Source organism: Miniopterus schreibersii (assembly GCF_964146895.1).
Source record: "Miniopterus schreibersii genome assembly, chromosome: 7".
In the NCBI taxonomy this organism is placed as follows: Eukaryota; Metazoa; Chordata; class Mammalia; order Chiroptera; family Miniopteridae; genus Miniopterus; species Miniopterus schreibersii.
The window spans coordinates 4,790,782-4,807,575 of NC_138108.1; the positions used below are offsets into that span (position 1 = coordinate 4,790,782).

Genomic DNA, 16,794 nt, shown 5'->3' on the forward strand with positions numbered 1-16,794 from the left:
GGCTGCCTTCTTCCCTAGTCTTTTTCTCTCGCCTGTCCCTTGCTCCTGTTTCCCGAGAAGCTTCCCTGGGCAGGGTTGGGGGCATCCCTGCATGGAGGGGTGCAGTGGGGGGCATCCCACACAACTCTGGCCCAGCAGGTGTCACCCTGCAAGGCCCCCGGTGCGGGGGCGGGGGGGGGAGAACACCACTCTTTGAGTCTCTCTGATCACTCGTTACTCCCTTGATGAGGGTCATGAGCAAAGCTGGTCAAGAGAGGGAGGTGGGAGGGAGATGATCGGTCTGCAGAACAGCCCACATAGGACTCAAACGTTTGTGTTGAAAGAGGGAGAAAATGAGAACACATGTGTACATGCTGGTACAGAAACTCTGGAAGAAGCTGTCCTCAGGGCACCCTGAGGGGCAGGTGGGACTGGATTTGCAGGCAGCGCTGAGGCAGAGACATTTTACTGTGTGTGTTTGCATGTATTAAAAAATTTAAATAAAGAGCAACTGCAATAAAACTAGAAACAGTCACTGGGCTCCCTTCAAAGAGGAACTGGGTGGTAAATCGCCCTGCAGGCTCTTTAGCTCCAACCCCTCCCTGGGCCTCCCAGGCCACAGGCCCCAGAAACCTGTGTATCTCCTCCCTGCTACTTTCGGACAGGTTCCTGGCTTCCTACAGCTGCACCCAGGATGCCCTGGCCTGGCCACCCCACCTAGCTTAGATTGCCCCAGAGGCCTGGCGGGGGGGGGGGTATCTCTTGGGGAAGGACTGCCCAGAGCCCTATTTTGAGCCCAGGGCAGCTTGGTTGGGGCTCTGGCCTGGCGCAGGGGGTGAACTTGGTTCTCCAGGGTGCAATCAGAGTCAGAGACTGTGGGTGAAAACTTAAAAGACTGCCATGGTTCTGTCAACCTCTTCACTGAACGGTAGGGACCCTGTGCTTTGGGGGGCTTGCTGACTTCCCTGAAGTCACCCACAAGCTGTTATTTATACAGAGATGACCATATGCTGGGACGAAACACCTAACCCCACCTCGGGGAATTTCTATTCCTGTAGACACCTGAAAGTCACAGCATGCGAACCTACAAAAATAACCCGAGCATTGGGTGTCTCACCAGATTTTCTAGTCACTTCTGGGCACAGGGGTTGAACCTCCCAGGCTGTGTTTCAGCCCCTACTTCCCCGAATGGCTGGAATCTGTGAGGGTTCCCTGCTGAGAGACACCCAAGGTGGGCCCATGGATGGGTCTCAGGTCCCAGCCCTGGAGCTGGGGGGCCCTGAGGACATTTCTGCTTACAGGGCCCTTGGAAGCTCTGCAGCCCAAGGCTGGCCCAAACTGCTGTGGAGACCCAGCCTAGAAGCCAGGGCCAGAGAGCAGCGTGGGGCCCAGCATGGCAGGGACCCCTGCTGACCATCCTTGAAGACACTCATGCAGGGGTTGGGCATCCTGTCCCCTAAGTCCTAAGTATGAAGGTGCCCTGCACCACCCTCCTTTCTGTGGGCAGCAGTTCTTAATCCTAAACCTCAGCAGTGTTGGAAGCCATGAGGGCCTTTTGAGACCTGGCTGTCACTGCGTGACACAGGCTTAGACCGCCTGCTGTGTCAGGTGGTTCCTTCTCCAGGGCTTTCTCTTACCTCTGCTCATTCAGTGGCTCTGATTGTTTTTGGAAGCTGGGTGAGCGTGCAGACACCCCGAGAGGGGGCAAAGTGTAGACCCTGTTCCTGGAAACATGCTCCCCATTCCAGTTCCACTTACAGGGGAGGGACCCCCAGACCTCCCCAGATCTGGGAGGAGCCCTCAGCCAGTCTAGGATGACGCCCCAGCCACTTGAAGAGAACCTTGTTCCACCCCTTCATTTCACTGATGAGAAAACCCAGCCTCAGAGGGGAAGTGACTCTCCCCAGAGCAGGCTGGTGACCAAGCTGCGGGAGAAATGACATCTCGCAGCTTGCTCAGCAACACAGGACCACCAACAGGTAACAGCCCCTGGGCCGCTCAGAAAAACAGAGGCGCAGAGCCATGCACTGACCTTGCTCTCATGGACTGCAGGTGACTTTTCTGAGGTCGGCCAGGCCTCTGTGGCCTGGGCTCCGTCCACACCTGCCCTGGCTCAGCAGGCGGTGCCAAGTGGCAGGGGCAGGGGCAGGGGCAGCCCTGGCTGCCTCCGTGACAGCAGCAGCTGTAGGTGGAGGGCTGGTTTGTCCCTGATTGTCAGTGATATTTTTTATGAACCCTCAGCTTCCTCTTGATTTGACTCAGGGTTGCAGCATCAGGCCGGGGTGGGGAAGCCTCACCGGAGGCAGCCCAGGAACCTTCTCCAGGGGAGCTCGGCTTGCGTGCCATCGCCTCTTGGCCTGGCTGCCTGCTCCCCCAGAATCTGACTGGGAAAATACCAAGAGCCCCAGAGTACACAGTTGGGACTCACCCTGCAGCCCCTGAGCATAGTGCCGGCGCTGTCCAGGGAGCCCAGGCCAGCCACTTGCCAGTGGCATTACTTCCCTGGCTCAATGTCCCTCTCTGGGGAATGGGAACAATAAAAGTTTCTTCCTCATGGGACTCTTGAGAGCAATAAGTGCTCGCTCCCTGGAAGCACCCAGAAAGCTTTGCTTTATATATTATAACTGGATTATTCCCCAATCCTAACCAAGTGTCTCTTGGAGAGGCTGGGAGGGAAGATACAGTGGCATGGGGAACCCTGAGGGTTCTAGATTCTTTCTTGAGAATGGAGGTGGAGAACAGGGGCAGGAATTGTCTGCCAGACTGGCTTGGGCTCGGCTTGGTGCTGCCTGAGGCCATGGGGCTGAAGGACAGGGGGTGCAGAGAGCTGCCCAGAGCTCTGGTGAAGGCTCAGGGCTCCTCTGGTTCTGACCAGTGGCCCCAGCTCCAAAGGGAACACCTGTCGCTAATTCCCCTTTCATTTAACTAGAACTTCCCAGAGGCCTGTTTTTTGGGAGGCACGGTGATACAGGGCAAAGGAGGTAGGGTCTTTGTCCTGGGGTTGCTGGGACACTCACTGTGGCACACAGATGACTTTAATGGCCCCTACTCAGTCACAGCAAGGAAATTGTGTCAGGTGGACCAGACAAGCGGACATTTGGAGGGAGGGATGGGGTTCCTAAGAGGGAGGGGTGGGTCTAAGGGAGAGAAGGGGATGTGAGGTGGAGCCAGGCACAAAAAGAAGTGAGGAAGTGGGGTCTGGGAGCTCCTGGGTATGCCGGTGATGCTGATGGGACAGAATGAAGGAGAGACTCAGAACGTGAGTTCCAGCGAGGCCCCTCACTGCCTGGTTGACCTTTGGTAGACTCTTTAGCTTCTCTGAACCTCACTGTCTTGATCTGTGAGATGGGCATAATTGTAACAACATCCCAGGAATGTCCCGAGTTTCCCCGTAGAGCACTTAGTACGGGCCGGACACATCTCAAGTCCCTGAGCCGGAACCTCCACTTCCTGAGCCCCGGCCTCCAACCCACCAAGCCCAATGTTCAGCTCCAGCGACATTCTGCACTTGGGGAGATTCTGTCTACGTGCTCTGCACCCTCTGTGTCTTGTTCCCTCTTGTACTGTGTCCCTCAGAAGCCAGGTCAGGCGTAGACTGATGAATTTACTTACTGTGTTAGTGGCATATAACTGCGTCTAAGTAAATTTTTATGTTCTAACTGTGGCATTTGACCCTGCACTCCTGGGGAGACTGGGATTGCAGACACTGCACCCCGGGGAGACTAGGATTGCAGGCAAGGAGCCTGGACGGACGACGCTGGTCCTGGGGGTAACCCTCCTCTGACTCCATCCCTCCGGCTGCACCAGCCAGGCCCGGTCCTCTCCTGTCTGGTGTCCATGAGGAAGAGGGTTTGGCAGTGCAGACAGGGGGTACTTTCTTAGCCTGCAAACCTCCTAAGGTTGCATTTGCCCTCTGGCTGGCGTTTTCTGGAAAGTCCAGCCTGCCGTTGCAAGGAGGGTTGGCTTGGTCTGAGCCCCCCGGCTGGGTTTAGGTGCCCCAGCTGTGCAGATACGGGCTCGGGTCTGTTCCAGCTGGGACGCCGGGTCCTTGGAGGCGTGGGCACGTGGGGCGCACTCAGGCAGCTGCAGGAATCACAGCGCAGAGTGGGGCCGGGTTGGCAGTGAGAGGGCCGGCTCGGGCCGCCCAGGCTCCGGGCTCGGGGGCTGAACGGGGCTGGTCAGGTGAGAGCCCAGGCAGAGGCCCGCAGCCGGGGGCCAGGAGCAGAGCTGTGGCCTCGGGACGCCCAGCCCAGTCCCCTTCACGCACGGGATGCTTTCTTTCCTCTTCACTACTCGTTCATTTATTGACAGGAGATTCTATGTCAGGGTTTCGCCTTGTCTGTCTGTCTGTCTGTTTGGTTTTTTATGTGTGCTTGCCTCTGGTGACAGAGAGCTCAGCAAATGGCGAGGCTGGCTGGCTGTTCTCGAACACTCTGGCACCCAGATGGGTCTGCTTTCTACTGCGCCTGGAACCCACGCCTTTTATGGCCCCGTGGAGGCAGCGATCATGTCCGAGCGCTGAGTGGCGTGTCCCTCCTGCGGCGATCAGGGCGCTCTAGTCTGTTCTCTGCGCTGTCCTGTGTCGTGGCTTCCCCGCTGCTCCGCCTGCGGCCCCTGCACACAGGCGGGCTCCAGGGCCGCCGGGTGCGGGTTCTCTACACGCAGCGCGGGCTCACCCCTTCTCACCACCTCTCCTGTTTACAAGAACATGTAGGAACCCCCAGTTTCCTTTAAGCTGCGACTGCATCGTGTTTCCTGTGTAAGTATTTGTACCTTCCCGCTGTCAGTAACTCCTGATTTTCTCTGACTCACACACGGTTTAAGGGTCACTTAGGAGAGCGCCTCGAAGTGCCTTCCATGTATTATCAGTTGTTTCCTTCGTGGTCTGAGAAGAGAAAGGTAGAATTGCCAGGGCCTCGGGTGCTCGGCTGGGCCCAGGGACGGGGCGGGCTTGGGGGAAGACCCTTGTCCTCTCCCAAAGAGAGTGCATTCCCTTGATTTATGATTTATGAGCCATTTATCGATCTTTAATAGTAATTGGGCTGTTCAGAGCCCCAAACTTCTCTGTCTACTTGATTAGTGATATTCCCAGAGGGGAGCGTTAAGGCCTCTACCGGCAATTGTATCTCCGTTTCGGCTTCCTTTTGCATTTCTGGCATGTCCCCATGATGTACTTCTTTGCTATGCTTATTGGAACATAAATTGAGTGTTTTATGTTTTAATTAATTATTTTAACTTTTACCTTTGTGGAGTCTCTGTGTTACTCTCTTAATTCCTTTTACTGAAAAGAATTACATTGTTATAGTCCCTTCTTTTCTAGCATCTGTGTCCCTGAAAAAACATATTATCCTATCGTTTTCCTCTGTCTGTATATTTTGGTTTTCTCCGTGTTTCTTATCCACAAAAGATGATTAGGTTTTGATTTTTTAAGTGGATGCCCCTTTTATAGGGAGTATGATAGTAATTATGGAGGGTTATAATTATATTATAATTGTTATATTTCTGTAAACTTCCACGGGGTTGCTCCTCGGCTTTCTATATTGAGACAGTGTATTTTTTTCACTTTCAGTTTCGATTGTGAATTTTCCTTTTGTCCCTTTAAAAATAAACAAGATAGTCCTGGCCGGCGTCACTCAGTGGTTAGAGCACTGGCCTGACGACTGAAGGGTCTTGGGTTCGATTCCCTGTCAAGGGCACGTACCAATCGGTGTTTCTTTCTCTCTGTCTCTCTCTCCCCTCCCTCCCTCCCTTACACTCTCTAAAAATCAATGGAAAATATATCCTCAGGTGAGGGTTAACAATAAAATAAAATAAAATAATAAAAAAATAAAATAAAATAAAATAATAAAAATAAAATAAAATAAAATAAAAAAATAGACAAGATAATGTAACTGAAATGTCCAATATAGAAAATATTTAAGTGTAAGTTTTAACTTCTACATGTGTTTCTATGAATAGCCCTCCAAACACTGGGCGAATTATATTTAAATATCTTCCCTTCCCTTCCCCACCCTTCATTGTTAATCCGACATTTTTTGTTTCTTATACGCTGTTCTTTACTCTTTATGTTAGGTACAGTTTTTATGAGGTAATAGCTGGCCTGCAGGCAGATGAAACCTTTTATCTGGATCAGGTCCTCGATGCCTTTCTCACCTCTGAGGCGGCAGCCGCCTGCGATCACCTGCCCCTTGCAATTCTCTCTGTCATTTCTCACCTGCCCCTTGCAATTCTCTCTGTCATTTCTCACCTGCCCCTTGCAATTCTCTGTCATTTTGTGCTTGGCCCTCAGATGCTGCGCATTGAAATGCTCATCTTTGACCTGCCAAGATTTTGCCTCATTAGCTGAGCCCTGGTTAGTTCAATGCATTTCTTTAAATTTTGTGTAAACCCCCCTCTCGCCCCTGCCTCAAACACACACCCAGACTTTTCTTCTTTTATGGGAACGTCAAAAGCTATTATTTTTCTTCCTTTTTTTCCAATATTGAATACAATTTTTAAAAATTTAAATTGTTTTCATATTATCATTAATTAATTAGAAATACACACACACAAAAGCAAGAGAGAAGGAGAGAAAGATAAAAGATTTAAAAATCACTCACAATCTGTTAGATTGCAACTGAAGTTTGACATATGAACATTTTTTTTCTAGGTGTTTTCCCCCCTAAGCGTGGGTGTTTTGTGTTGTTGTTGGTTTTTTGTGTGTTTTTTTTGTTTGTTTTTAAATTACAGTTGAAATCATTTTCTGAACGTATAATTCTGTAGTTTGTGGAGGTTTCATTTAACATAGTCGGCATGAACATAACATAGAAAAATTTTCCATTGGTTAGATTTACCAAAGTTAAAATAAGCTGTTGGTATTTAAATACGTGTGTGTAGTTTTTGCTATCAGAAAAAAATGTTAAAGTGAACATATTTCTGTACACATTTTTTCCCTACTTTTGCATAATTTACTTAAGATAAAATTTCAGAATTAATGGATGGAAGACTAATATGATTTCTATGGCTTGTAATATAAGTTATCAAATCCCCCAAATGTATTAATTTGTATGCTCACTAGCACATCGGTGACTGTTTCATGGAGCCCTCACCAGCTTCTTTAAATCCGATAAGCAAAAATTTTATCTTTTTACAAATCCTCTTCTGAGAACTGTCTATTTGTGCCCTTTATCTGTTGATCTATTTTGGGTCTTGATAGCCACAGTTTTATGTTCTTCATAGAGAAAGGACATCATTCATCTAAAACTTATTGCATTTTCTTTCCTCCAGCATATTACTTGATGTTAAAATGCTTTAACAAAAATTCTTTTTCTAATTTTGTGCAAACTTGTTGTGTCTGTTTTGGTTTTTTTTTAAAATTATTCTTCTGCTTTTTGATCATTCTAAGTTAACGAAGAACTTTCCCCTCTACTTGCTTTCATAAGTTGTCTATTAAATTTTCATCTAGTTTTTCTATGGCTTGATTTTTTGAAATTTAATTCATTAATGAATTTGGAATTTCTTTTGCTATACAACGTGAAATGAGGATCTAAGTTGGTTTTTACTGATAGTTTCAACATCATTTATTGACTGAGCCTTCCATGTGTATTATTTATTCTTATTTTGTTCATTGTCAGCATATATTTGGAACTTCTGGGTGTTGGCAAGTGTCTTGCTGGTGAGTTCAACAAGAATGCCTGTTTTGTTTTTTAAACATTAAATGCAAAGTGGGCCAATGGTGTGAACAGGTTACTCTTTAGCACATGTAAGAGGTAGCCCTCTAGTCCTTCATTTAAACGACTTTTGTGGAAAAACTGCCAATGAAAGAGGGCTTTTCATTTTTGCTTTAATGATGTAATATACAATGTTAATACAATTTTAATAGATTTCCTAACATTGAAACGATTGGTCATTTGAACAATAGCTTTTCTCTTTTCTGCTACATTGGTCAAGTTTTGAAATTCCGGTGAGTTACTTACATAACACAAATTCATTAATACTATCTTATGCTCTGAAATTATTTCTAGCAATGGGAATTACCTGTTTTTTGAAATTTTAAATAAGCTACAGCCTGCTTAAGAGTAATTCTTCGATGGCATTCTCAGTTTTTCTCATGGTTGTTGAAAAAACAATCCTTCTTCTGTCAACTCTTGTATCAGTTGTGGTAAATTATGTTTTGCCCCCAAATCGTCAACTACATCAAGGTTTTTAAATGGATTAGCACTCAAGTGGTAAGGTAGTTTCTTCCTATTTTTTCTCTTCTCTCCGTGTAAGCTTAACACATACTTTCTCATTTCTAGTTATGATCGTTTGAGTCATTTTTAAAAATCACAGTTGTTAGAGATATATGCTCTGTTTAACTTACCCCCCTCCCCCAAGAACCAGCTAGTAAATGTGTGAATTCTGATATTTTCCTCTTTTTAAAATTCAGTTACTTCTGCTTTAATCTTTTTTTTTTCTTTTCTGATTTCTCTATGACTTTTTCGTTTTTTCTAAAGGTTCAAGTTGAATACTTAATTCATTCATTTAGTTTCCTTTTGTTAAAAAAAAGATTAAAGCTGTTTCGGGGAAGGGGTGGGGTGGGAAGCCCTGGGGCGGCTGGCGAGGTGGCCTGGGGGAGGGGAGGCCGGGCGCCTGGGGCAGGCCTGGTGCCGCTGCTCGCAAGGCCAAGGCCGTGAGAACTGGCGGTGTGGCAGAGCTGCAAGGCCAAGGCTGTGAGCCAGCCTATTCCACCAAGAGCTTTTGCAGAGAGTTTTGTGTATAACTCCTTTTTCGTCTTATTACTAAACATTCATTTTGTAACCAAGTTGTTTAGGTGCTGAATGGAAAACAAAAACACATAGTTATTGCATATTGAAACTGGAATCAAATAATTGCTTAAATATTTAAGGGCAAGCTATCCTTATCTCAAAGATTTAAATTCCCTAGCATCCCATTTGCACGATTTAGAAGGTGGAGGTTCATCTTTAGCACAGGCTTTGGGGGAATGAAGAGCCTTCGTTTATAACCTGATAAGTGAATTTGTTACTGGAGGCCGGCAGCAGCTGTACAGAATATTAAACTGCTACACTGTTCGAGGAAATGGGGTCCCTTTTTCCTGGGTGCTGAGAGGGCAGTGAGGTAGAAGACTGTCGCATTGAAGACCGAGCATAAGTCACCAAAACCAGCAGTTCCCGGCCCTGCAGCCAGGCAGGGGGACTGTGCTGACCTTCGGGAATGTGGGTGGAGGGGCCCACAGGGAGAGGGCCTCGAGGCAGCCCTGCCCTGCGTCCATGTTTTCAACTATTCTCTCTCTGCTTAGACCAGTTTGGGTCAGGGTTTTGTGTCATTGTTACTACTGTTTTTTTAAAAAATATATCTTTATTGATTTCAGAGAGAGGAAAGGAGAGGGAGAAGGAGAGATAGAAACATCAATGATGAGAGAGTCATTGATCGGCTGCAGCCTGCACCCCGGGCATGTGCCCTGACTGGGAATCGAACCCCGATCACCCAGATCCTAGGTCGATGCTCAACCGCTGAGCCACGCCCGGCCGGGCTCACTGGTACTACTTTCTGATTGAAAAAAGAGACCTGTTGCCCTGGCTGGTTTGGCTTGGTGGTGAGAGCGTCTGCCCTTGGACCAAAGGGTTGAGGGCTCGATTCCTGGTCAGGGGCAGGCACCTCAGTTGCTCAATCCCTGGCCCCAGCCAGGGTGGGAGGCAACCAGCTCATGTGTCTCCCTCACATTGATGTTTCTTTTTCATTCTCTCCCTCCCCTCCCCTCGCTCTAAAAAAAAATCAATGGAAGAAATATCCTCAGGTGAGGGTTAAAAAAATAGAAAAAAGAGACATGTTCGTGCAGTTTCATTTTTGTAAAAGAAAAAGGCACACACATGGTGTCTGTGCGTGCACACGTGTGTGTGTGTGCATGTGTGTGTGTGCGTGTGTGTGTGTGCATGTGTGTGTGTGTGTGCGTGCACACACGGAGAGAGTCTGGGGTGACATACGTGAAACGGGACTTTCTGGGCGGCAGAATTCAAGGTGCTTTTCTCCCCTGTGTTTTCTAATTGTTATTCCATGGGCAGGAATCTCTGGGTGACAAAGGGGAGGTTATCGTCCCTGGCAGAGTCTTTGGAATCCACCGCGTTCAGAGAGCGAGAGGAGCCGCACCTCACCCAGTGTGGGCGTCGCAGGGATGAACACGAGCGGGCTGCACAGGAGCGAGAACTGCTCCCTCGGCGACGTGGACAAGCTGGTGAGGACGGTGCAGCTGGCGGTGTACGTCCCCACCTTCCTCCTGGGCCTGCTCCTCAACGCGCTGGCCATCCGACGCTTCTGCACCTTCCTGACCAGGAGGTGGCCGGACTACGCCGCCACCTCCATCTACATGATCAACCTGGCGGTCTTCGACCTGCTGCTGGTGCTCTCGCTGCCGTTCAAGGTGGCCCTGGACCGCCCGGGCTCGGCCGCGCCCGTCGCGTCGCTCTGCACCTTCGTGGAGTGCCTCTACTTCGTCAGCATGTACGGCGGCATCTTCACCATCTGCTTCATCAGCCTCGACCGGTTCCTGGCCATCCGGTACCCGATCCTGGTCAGCCACCTCCGGTCCCCCAGGAAGATTCTCGGGATCTGCTTCGCCATCTGGGTGCTAGTGTGGGCCGGGAGTTCCCCCATCTACAACTTCCATGGGAAAGCCACAGACTACAGGTGCTTCCACAATATGTCCAACGACACCTGGAGCGCCAAGGTGCTCTTTCCCCTCGAGGTGTTCGGCTTCCTTTTCCCCATGGGCATCATGGGCTTCTGCTCCTCCAGGAGCATTCACATTCTGCTCAGCAGCCGGGACCGCAGCCAGGACTGGGGCCACCGGAGGGCCTGCATCTGGACCATCGCGTCCAACCTGGCCGTCTTCGTGGTCTCCTTTCTTCCCGTCCACCTGTCCTTCTTCTTGCAGTTCCTGGTGAGGAATGACTTTATTGTGGAGTGCACAGCCAAGCAGAACATCAGCTTGTTCTTGCAGCTGTCCCTGTGTTTCTCCAACATCAACTGCTGCCTGGACGTCTTCTGCTACTACTTCGTCATCAGAGAGTTCCGCACAGGCATCACGGCCCTGCAGCGTCCCAGAGGCAAGCCGGCCCGCTCGGAAACCATGACCACCAGGGGCTAAGAGCAGAAAGCCCTGCCCAGGGGACGAGACCCTAGCCTCGAATTCCAGGAGCAGACACCCGATATCCTGATCCAGGGCTGTGTCGGGGGGGGGACGGCATGTGGTGCATTGACTAGTGTGCTTGTCCTTTAGTTGCTCATTGAATGCCGTGTCTGCTCATGATGCCCCAGAGACCTTCCCCCCCACACAGACCCAGGCTGCTCAACGTAAGTCACCCCGTGTTTGGGGGATTTCTGATAATGAACCTAAGAACCAGGAGAGTTCTTGATCTCTAAGTCCAAAAAGCATGAGGCAGAAGAATTGAGGAAGAAAATCAGACCATCTGGACAAGGCTGGCTCCCAGTTCTCCCCGTCTTCCGTGAGGTTGGAAGATTCTGGGAAGGGAGAGAGAGAGAGGGGCTCGGAGAGGGAATCAAGAAGGCTGGTCATGGTGGCAGGCGTCCTGGGCCGAGATGCAGTAGGGGGGTGGGGGGGTGGATCAAGCACCTTTTCAGTTTGGGGATCCTAGGGTGTACTTTCCAGGCCTTTCTGGGGCTCCGTTGGCCAAAGACCTCGCAGAGATGGCAGCAAGTGGGGTGATCAGGGCAGAGCAAGCACACACAGAGAGCCCCATGTTTCTTTTGGGCTTTTGAAAGGCCTGGGAGGCCCACAAGAGGGTTGCAGAAGAGTGAAGGGGCTGGTGCGGACCAGGCTGTGGGGGAGCTGCAGATGCTTTGTGGAATCGGGAGGCGGCACAGTGGACAGCTGTTGGTGAGACCTGAGGGCCACGGGGATAGAGGATACCCCTGGGGAAGGAAGGCGGCAGGCAAGGGCAGGCCCTCCCCCATGGCCACAGGGGTGTCGGCTGCCTGGCGTTTTAGGGCGGAGGCAGCGGTAAGGAGCCTGGGACAAAGGACATTCCTGAACGTGACTAGCTTGTATCTTGAACAGACTGGGAAGTTGTTCATTAGACTTGGTTTCCTGGAGAACAATGAACCAGAATCAGGCTCGGTTGGGTTCAGCCGGGGGACACAGAGCGCGTGTGCGTCTTGGCCACCTGCGTCCTGGCTGGGCGGCTGGCCGCAGGGGCGCTGTCCCCCGAGCCGGCCACTCGGGCGGCTGGACGGGAGAAATGTGTGAGCGGGGGATGGAGGCACTTTCTGGGTGGAAACTAAACCCTTGGATCACGGCTTGGCTCGGGCTCCCGGAACCATCCGACCCGATCCGAAGGAGCAGCAGGGACAGCTGATGTTTGCAAGGATAAATCAGGCTGTGAGGTGGCTTTGCCAGCTGGAGTGAGCGGGATGGGAAGCGACAAGTGAGACCAGGGGAAGGTTTTTGGAAGAAGAGCAACTGCCTTGCCTTCCACGCGTGGAGAGGAGGCGTCCACCGCCAAGTGGGGTGGCCGCGGGGGAGGAAGGGGGTGGCTCGGATAAAACCCTAACGGGGGAGGAGGCGAGGCTGGGCATTGCCCTTGGCGTGGTGACAGGGAGTCCTGTGAGGAGGTGGGGACCGGCAGGAGGGATGGAGGGCCGGCTGCTTCCTGCCTGAGGATCCCCCACTTGACTGAGAGCCATAGACGGGCAGGAGCCCTTCCTTCCCCTGCCTCGGGCGGCTGCCTCCGGGGTGAGGTGGTGCTCCGGGGGCTGGAGGGAGGGGTGGGGAAGAAAGTACCAATGCAGGGGTGAAATGGGTACAGAGGACTGATCCTGCCCAGGACCAGAGGCCCTGCCCCTCGAGCTGGACTCCAGGCACCAGCCACTGCCGTCCGGGGCTCTACGGGCCCAGACGTGTCTTGCCCAGCTTCCCCAAGCCCTGGGCGCTCCTCGCGTGCCTCAGGCTGCACTGTCCCATGGCCATCCCGGATAGAGACACACCTGTGCTACTACAGAAAGCCAGGCTGTTGTATCCAACAGGACATTTGGGGCTGGACTGGAGTCAGAGCCTGGGGCTGGGTGGAATTAGGGACCACCCCTCCTCCAGTTTCTCTCTTTGCATTGGGAACCGGGAGCTTACCCGGTGGAGTGAGAGCACCCTTTGCGCTGCAGTTGTATCTACCAGTGTGCTGAGGGCCAGATAGTCTTCCTAAGAGAAAAGGGACAGCATGACCCTGCCCAGGCCAGGTGACAGAGAGAGCGGAGGGGAGTCTTGACTCAAGATCTGTGCAACTATAAGGTGTAGGTCCTTGGAGGGGTAGAGCAGTCTTGGGTTGACTGTGGACTGGTGGGTGAACCTCGGGGACCCCTTGACCAATCCCAGTACACTGAGGGGAGGAAAGGGGCCTCTTCTTCCTCCCCATAGGGATCCATCCCAGCCTGCAAGTCACCAGGGACTCCTCAGAGTCCTCAAGAGTGGGCACAGACCCAGCACTGCTGGCCAGGCTGCTCTGCCTGGGCTTCCACTAGCTGGGCCCCAGCCCAGCCCTGGGTCAGCACTTGGACTTAGCAGGCAGAAAGGGCAGAAGGTCAGGGTCAGTGTCAGTGTCAGGGCACAGATGCATCCAAGGGCCCAGTCCTGCAGCAAGTGGCAGCCAGGGAGTTGGGAAACTTTGAATTTAGTTTTGGGAAAGACTGAGATTCCTGCTATGAAACCCAGTGAAACTTGGAGGCATTTGGCCTCAAAAAGTGACCTTATTTGTACTCCCAGAAAACCCGAGACATACTTGTTACTTGTACGTGTGTGAAACTAGCACAATTAATTGGAAAAAATGATTTGATTAATCTGATTTGCCAAATAAATAGATTCCTGGGATGCTGTGTGCTCTTGTCTGGGGCAGTACTTCCTGGCTCCTGATGGCCTTTGCCAGGTGACCCAACAATCTTGGTCCAAGGGACCAAGAAGGGACCAGATCCAAGTGGCCACCTGGACACCAAGTGTGAGAGCACAGGGATTGCCCTCAGGCCTGGCCCAGGGGCACAGATGGGGCCTGTCCCAAGTGGCAGGAGCCAGACCTTGCAGGGTCTAATTGCAGCTCCCCACATCCACTTGGGTCCTTGGTTCTCCGTGGTAGCAACTGGGCCACACACACGGGATAAGCCCTGTGCTCCCTCCAGTGCCAGGTCCACTCCCTTCTCCCACCACCTTGTCCTACCACATGACACTGGAGCTGCTTTCAAAGGCCCTGGCTCCTCTGTACACATGGTGTGGCCCAGGGCAGAAGACCTGCTGACCACTGATGGGGTGAGGACACGGCCAGTTCTCCAGGGGTCTTTCCCTGGTGACTCCCCTCCTGACCACCTACAGACTGGGTCCAACTCTCCCAGGTTTGACTTGAATTTTCCTTCGTGGCCCCTCACATGTGAATCCTGCTAACCTGTCCAGACCTCCTGGACAACGTGAACTGCTAGACTCTGGCCCAGGCCACCCCTTCCTTGGGAGTTCCCCACTCCTGAGCACAGCCTAATCACGGCCTGGGTGTCGAGGGCTAACCGTGACCAGCCTTGCTCCTTGACAGTTGCTATGGACTGAACTGTGTCCCCCTAAAATCCATATATTGAAGCCCTAACCCCTAATATGATGGTATTTGGAGTTGGGTGGGGCCTTTGGGGATACTCAGGTTAGATGAGGTCCTGAGGGCAGAGCCCTCATGATGGATGTGCCCTTGCAAGAAGAGACACCAGAGCACTTCCCTCCTCTCTGTCCCTCCACCTGCGCTCACTAAGAGAGGCCATGTGAGGACACAGGGGGAAGGTGGCTGAACCCAAGAGACAGCCCTTAGCAGACCTTAACCCTGTCGGCACCTTGATCTCGGACTTCCAGCCTCCAGGACATGGAGAAAGAAACTCATGTTGTCAAAGCCACACAGTCTGTGGTGTTTTGTTATGGGGAACGTGGACCGTCCCAGAGCCCCCCTTCACCTGCCATACACCCCCCTCCACCACCTCCCAACAGGGCCATGTCCTCAGGAACAAGAACTGACCCTCCCTTGGCCGTTGGCCCCCAGGGAGCATTAGACGTGGAGAATGCCAGTCTACAAGCTGCATTTGTCAACGATACTCCTCTTGAGTCCCTCTCTGGGGACCCTGTGAAGATGACAGTCAGGATATTAATGCTGTACAGCTGCAGCGGGATACTAAGGGAGCTTGGATCAGTAAGATACAGCCTTGTAGCAAGTGGCTGCAGATAAACAGCAATCGCAAAGAGGTTTGAAATGGCTGAGACCTGGTAGGCGACTATAGAGACTAACGATGTTTAAAAGTGATTTTGTTAATAGATCAGTGAGGCCAGAAACTGAGAAGAGCCACCCTATGGGTGTGAGGACAGCCTGGTGTGCAGAGCAGTCGCTAGGTGTCCTCACGTAGGAGCCGTGTGGACGGGGTGGAGCAGCCCACACCTCACGACCCTCCCTCCATCCTATGTCCACAGCACAGGCTGTGCTCGGACAGTGACCTTCCAGGGCCGGGAGAGGCAGCTGAGGCCACTGTGAGACCCCACTGCTGAGGGGACAGGGGACTCACAGACCCAGAGAAGTGATGCTTTTTTGGGGTGATACCCCTGTGATGGGTGATACCCATCACAGCCACCACTTGCTTTTTTCCACCCAGAGCCGGCTCCTCTAGTGAGCCAAGGACACAGAGCTGTGAGTGGACATTTGAGGGGGGGTGTATGGCAGGTGAAGGTGGGCTCTGGGGCCGTGAAATGGAGACAGAGACGTCCCTCCTCCCCAGCTCAGGCCTGAGCATCCTCCCCCCCCAAGAGCTGGTGAAATGTCCCCCCCTCACAAAGCCACTGTAGGAGGGGCCCCAGGGCACCTGAACCTTGAGCCGTGAACTGAGCTTGTTCTCAGCTCTTTTAAGTTTCAGAGCTGGGACCCAAAGCGCCCTCACTTCAAAGCCCCGCATCAGTTCTGCTTGGGGGAGGGGCCCGCAGTTCACCCTGAGGTCTCAGGCAGCCTTTGTTCTGGGGGCTGTCCCCTGAGCAAGTGTGACCAAGATGCTGTCTGCGAGGGAGGCTGTTGAGACCTGAGGCTCCCCCGGGGGCCCACAGTCACATAAAAGGTGCCACAGAGGGAGGTTGCGTGCAAAGTGTGTTCGCTGTGGCCCTGCTTCCAAATATAGTCACATGGGGGGTTGGGGCTCCAACACGTGAATTTGGGGGACGCGATTCAGCCCACTGCATAGGGATTTACTCTGTGCCCTGGAGTTAAAGAAATATTGTGCTTTTGTTTCTTCAAATCGAATGTAACCGGCTCCGAGCTCAGCGGCTTTACTGTAGGATTGTCCAGCTCCATCATCTGGGCCCCACACAAGTCCTAGGGCAGTGTCCCTCCATGGCCGATGGCTGCACATCTGCAGAGGCCTCTGCGCCTCCGCTTACACTGGTCACAGCCACTGTGTCCGTTCAGCAGGCCCTTCGATGAGGGATGAGGCGCGGTGCCACCCTTGGGCATGAGGCTCGTGCCTGCAGCTCCGACACACCCGTGTTAAGTGGTCTTCCTCCTTCAAGCCCCAGGCTCCCTTCAGCCATCCTGCCACTTTGGGGGACTTTTCTTGGAACAGGCTTGGGGAGCTGGCCCTCTGACCTCCCCGAATCTGGCCACGCTCCTCGGTGCTCCCCTCAGCAACCCTGCAGGGATTTCTTTTTCTGACCCCTAGACACAGCCCAGCTTCCTTTCCAGGCCGCGGCCTCCTCACCAGCGGGCACTGTGCCTGGTGGCCCGGCGGGGCAGTGCCCCCTGCTGTCTGTACAGGGAACCACGCTCTGCTTCAATTCAA

At 52.2% G+C, this 16,794-nt stretch overlaps 1 protein-coding gene across 1 annotated transcript; it reads left to right on the forward strand.

The window, feature by feature from the left end:
• Positions 1-1,793: 1,793 nt before the first annotated feature.
• GPR55 (G protein-coupled receptor 55) lies at positions 1,794-11,101 on the forward strand (the record flags this gene model as incomplete). The annotated part of the gene is given in 3 exon segments (XM_081142859.1): positions 1,794-1,905; positions 1,908-1,958; positions 10,128-11,101. Coding segments are annotated over 3 exon segments (1,137 nt in total).
• Positions 11,102-16,794: the final 5,693 nt, after the last annotated feature.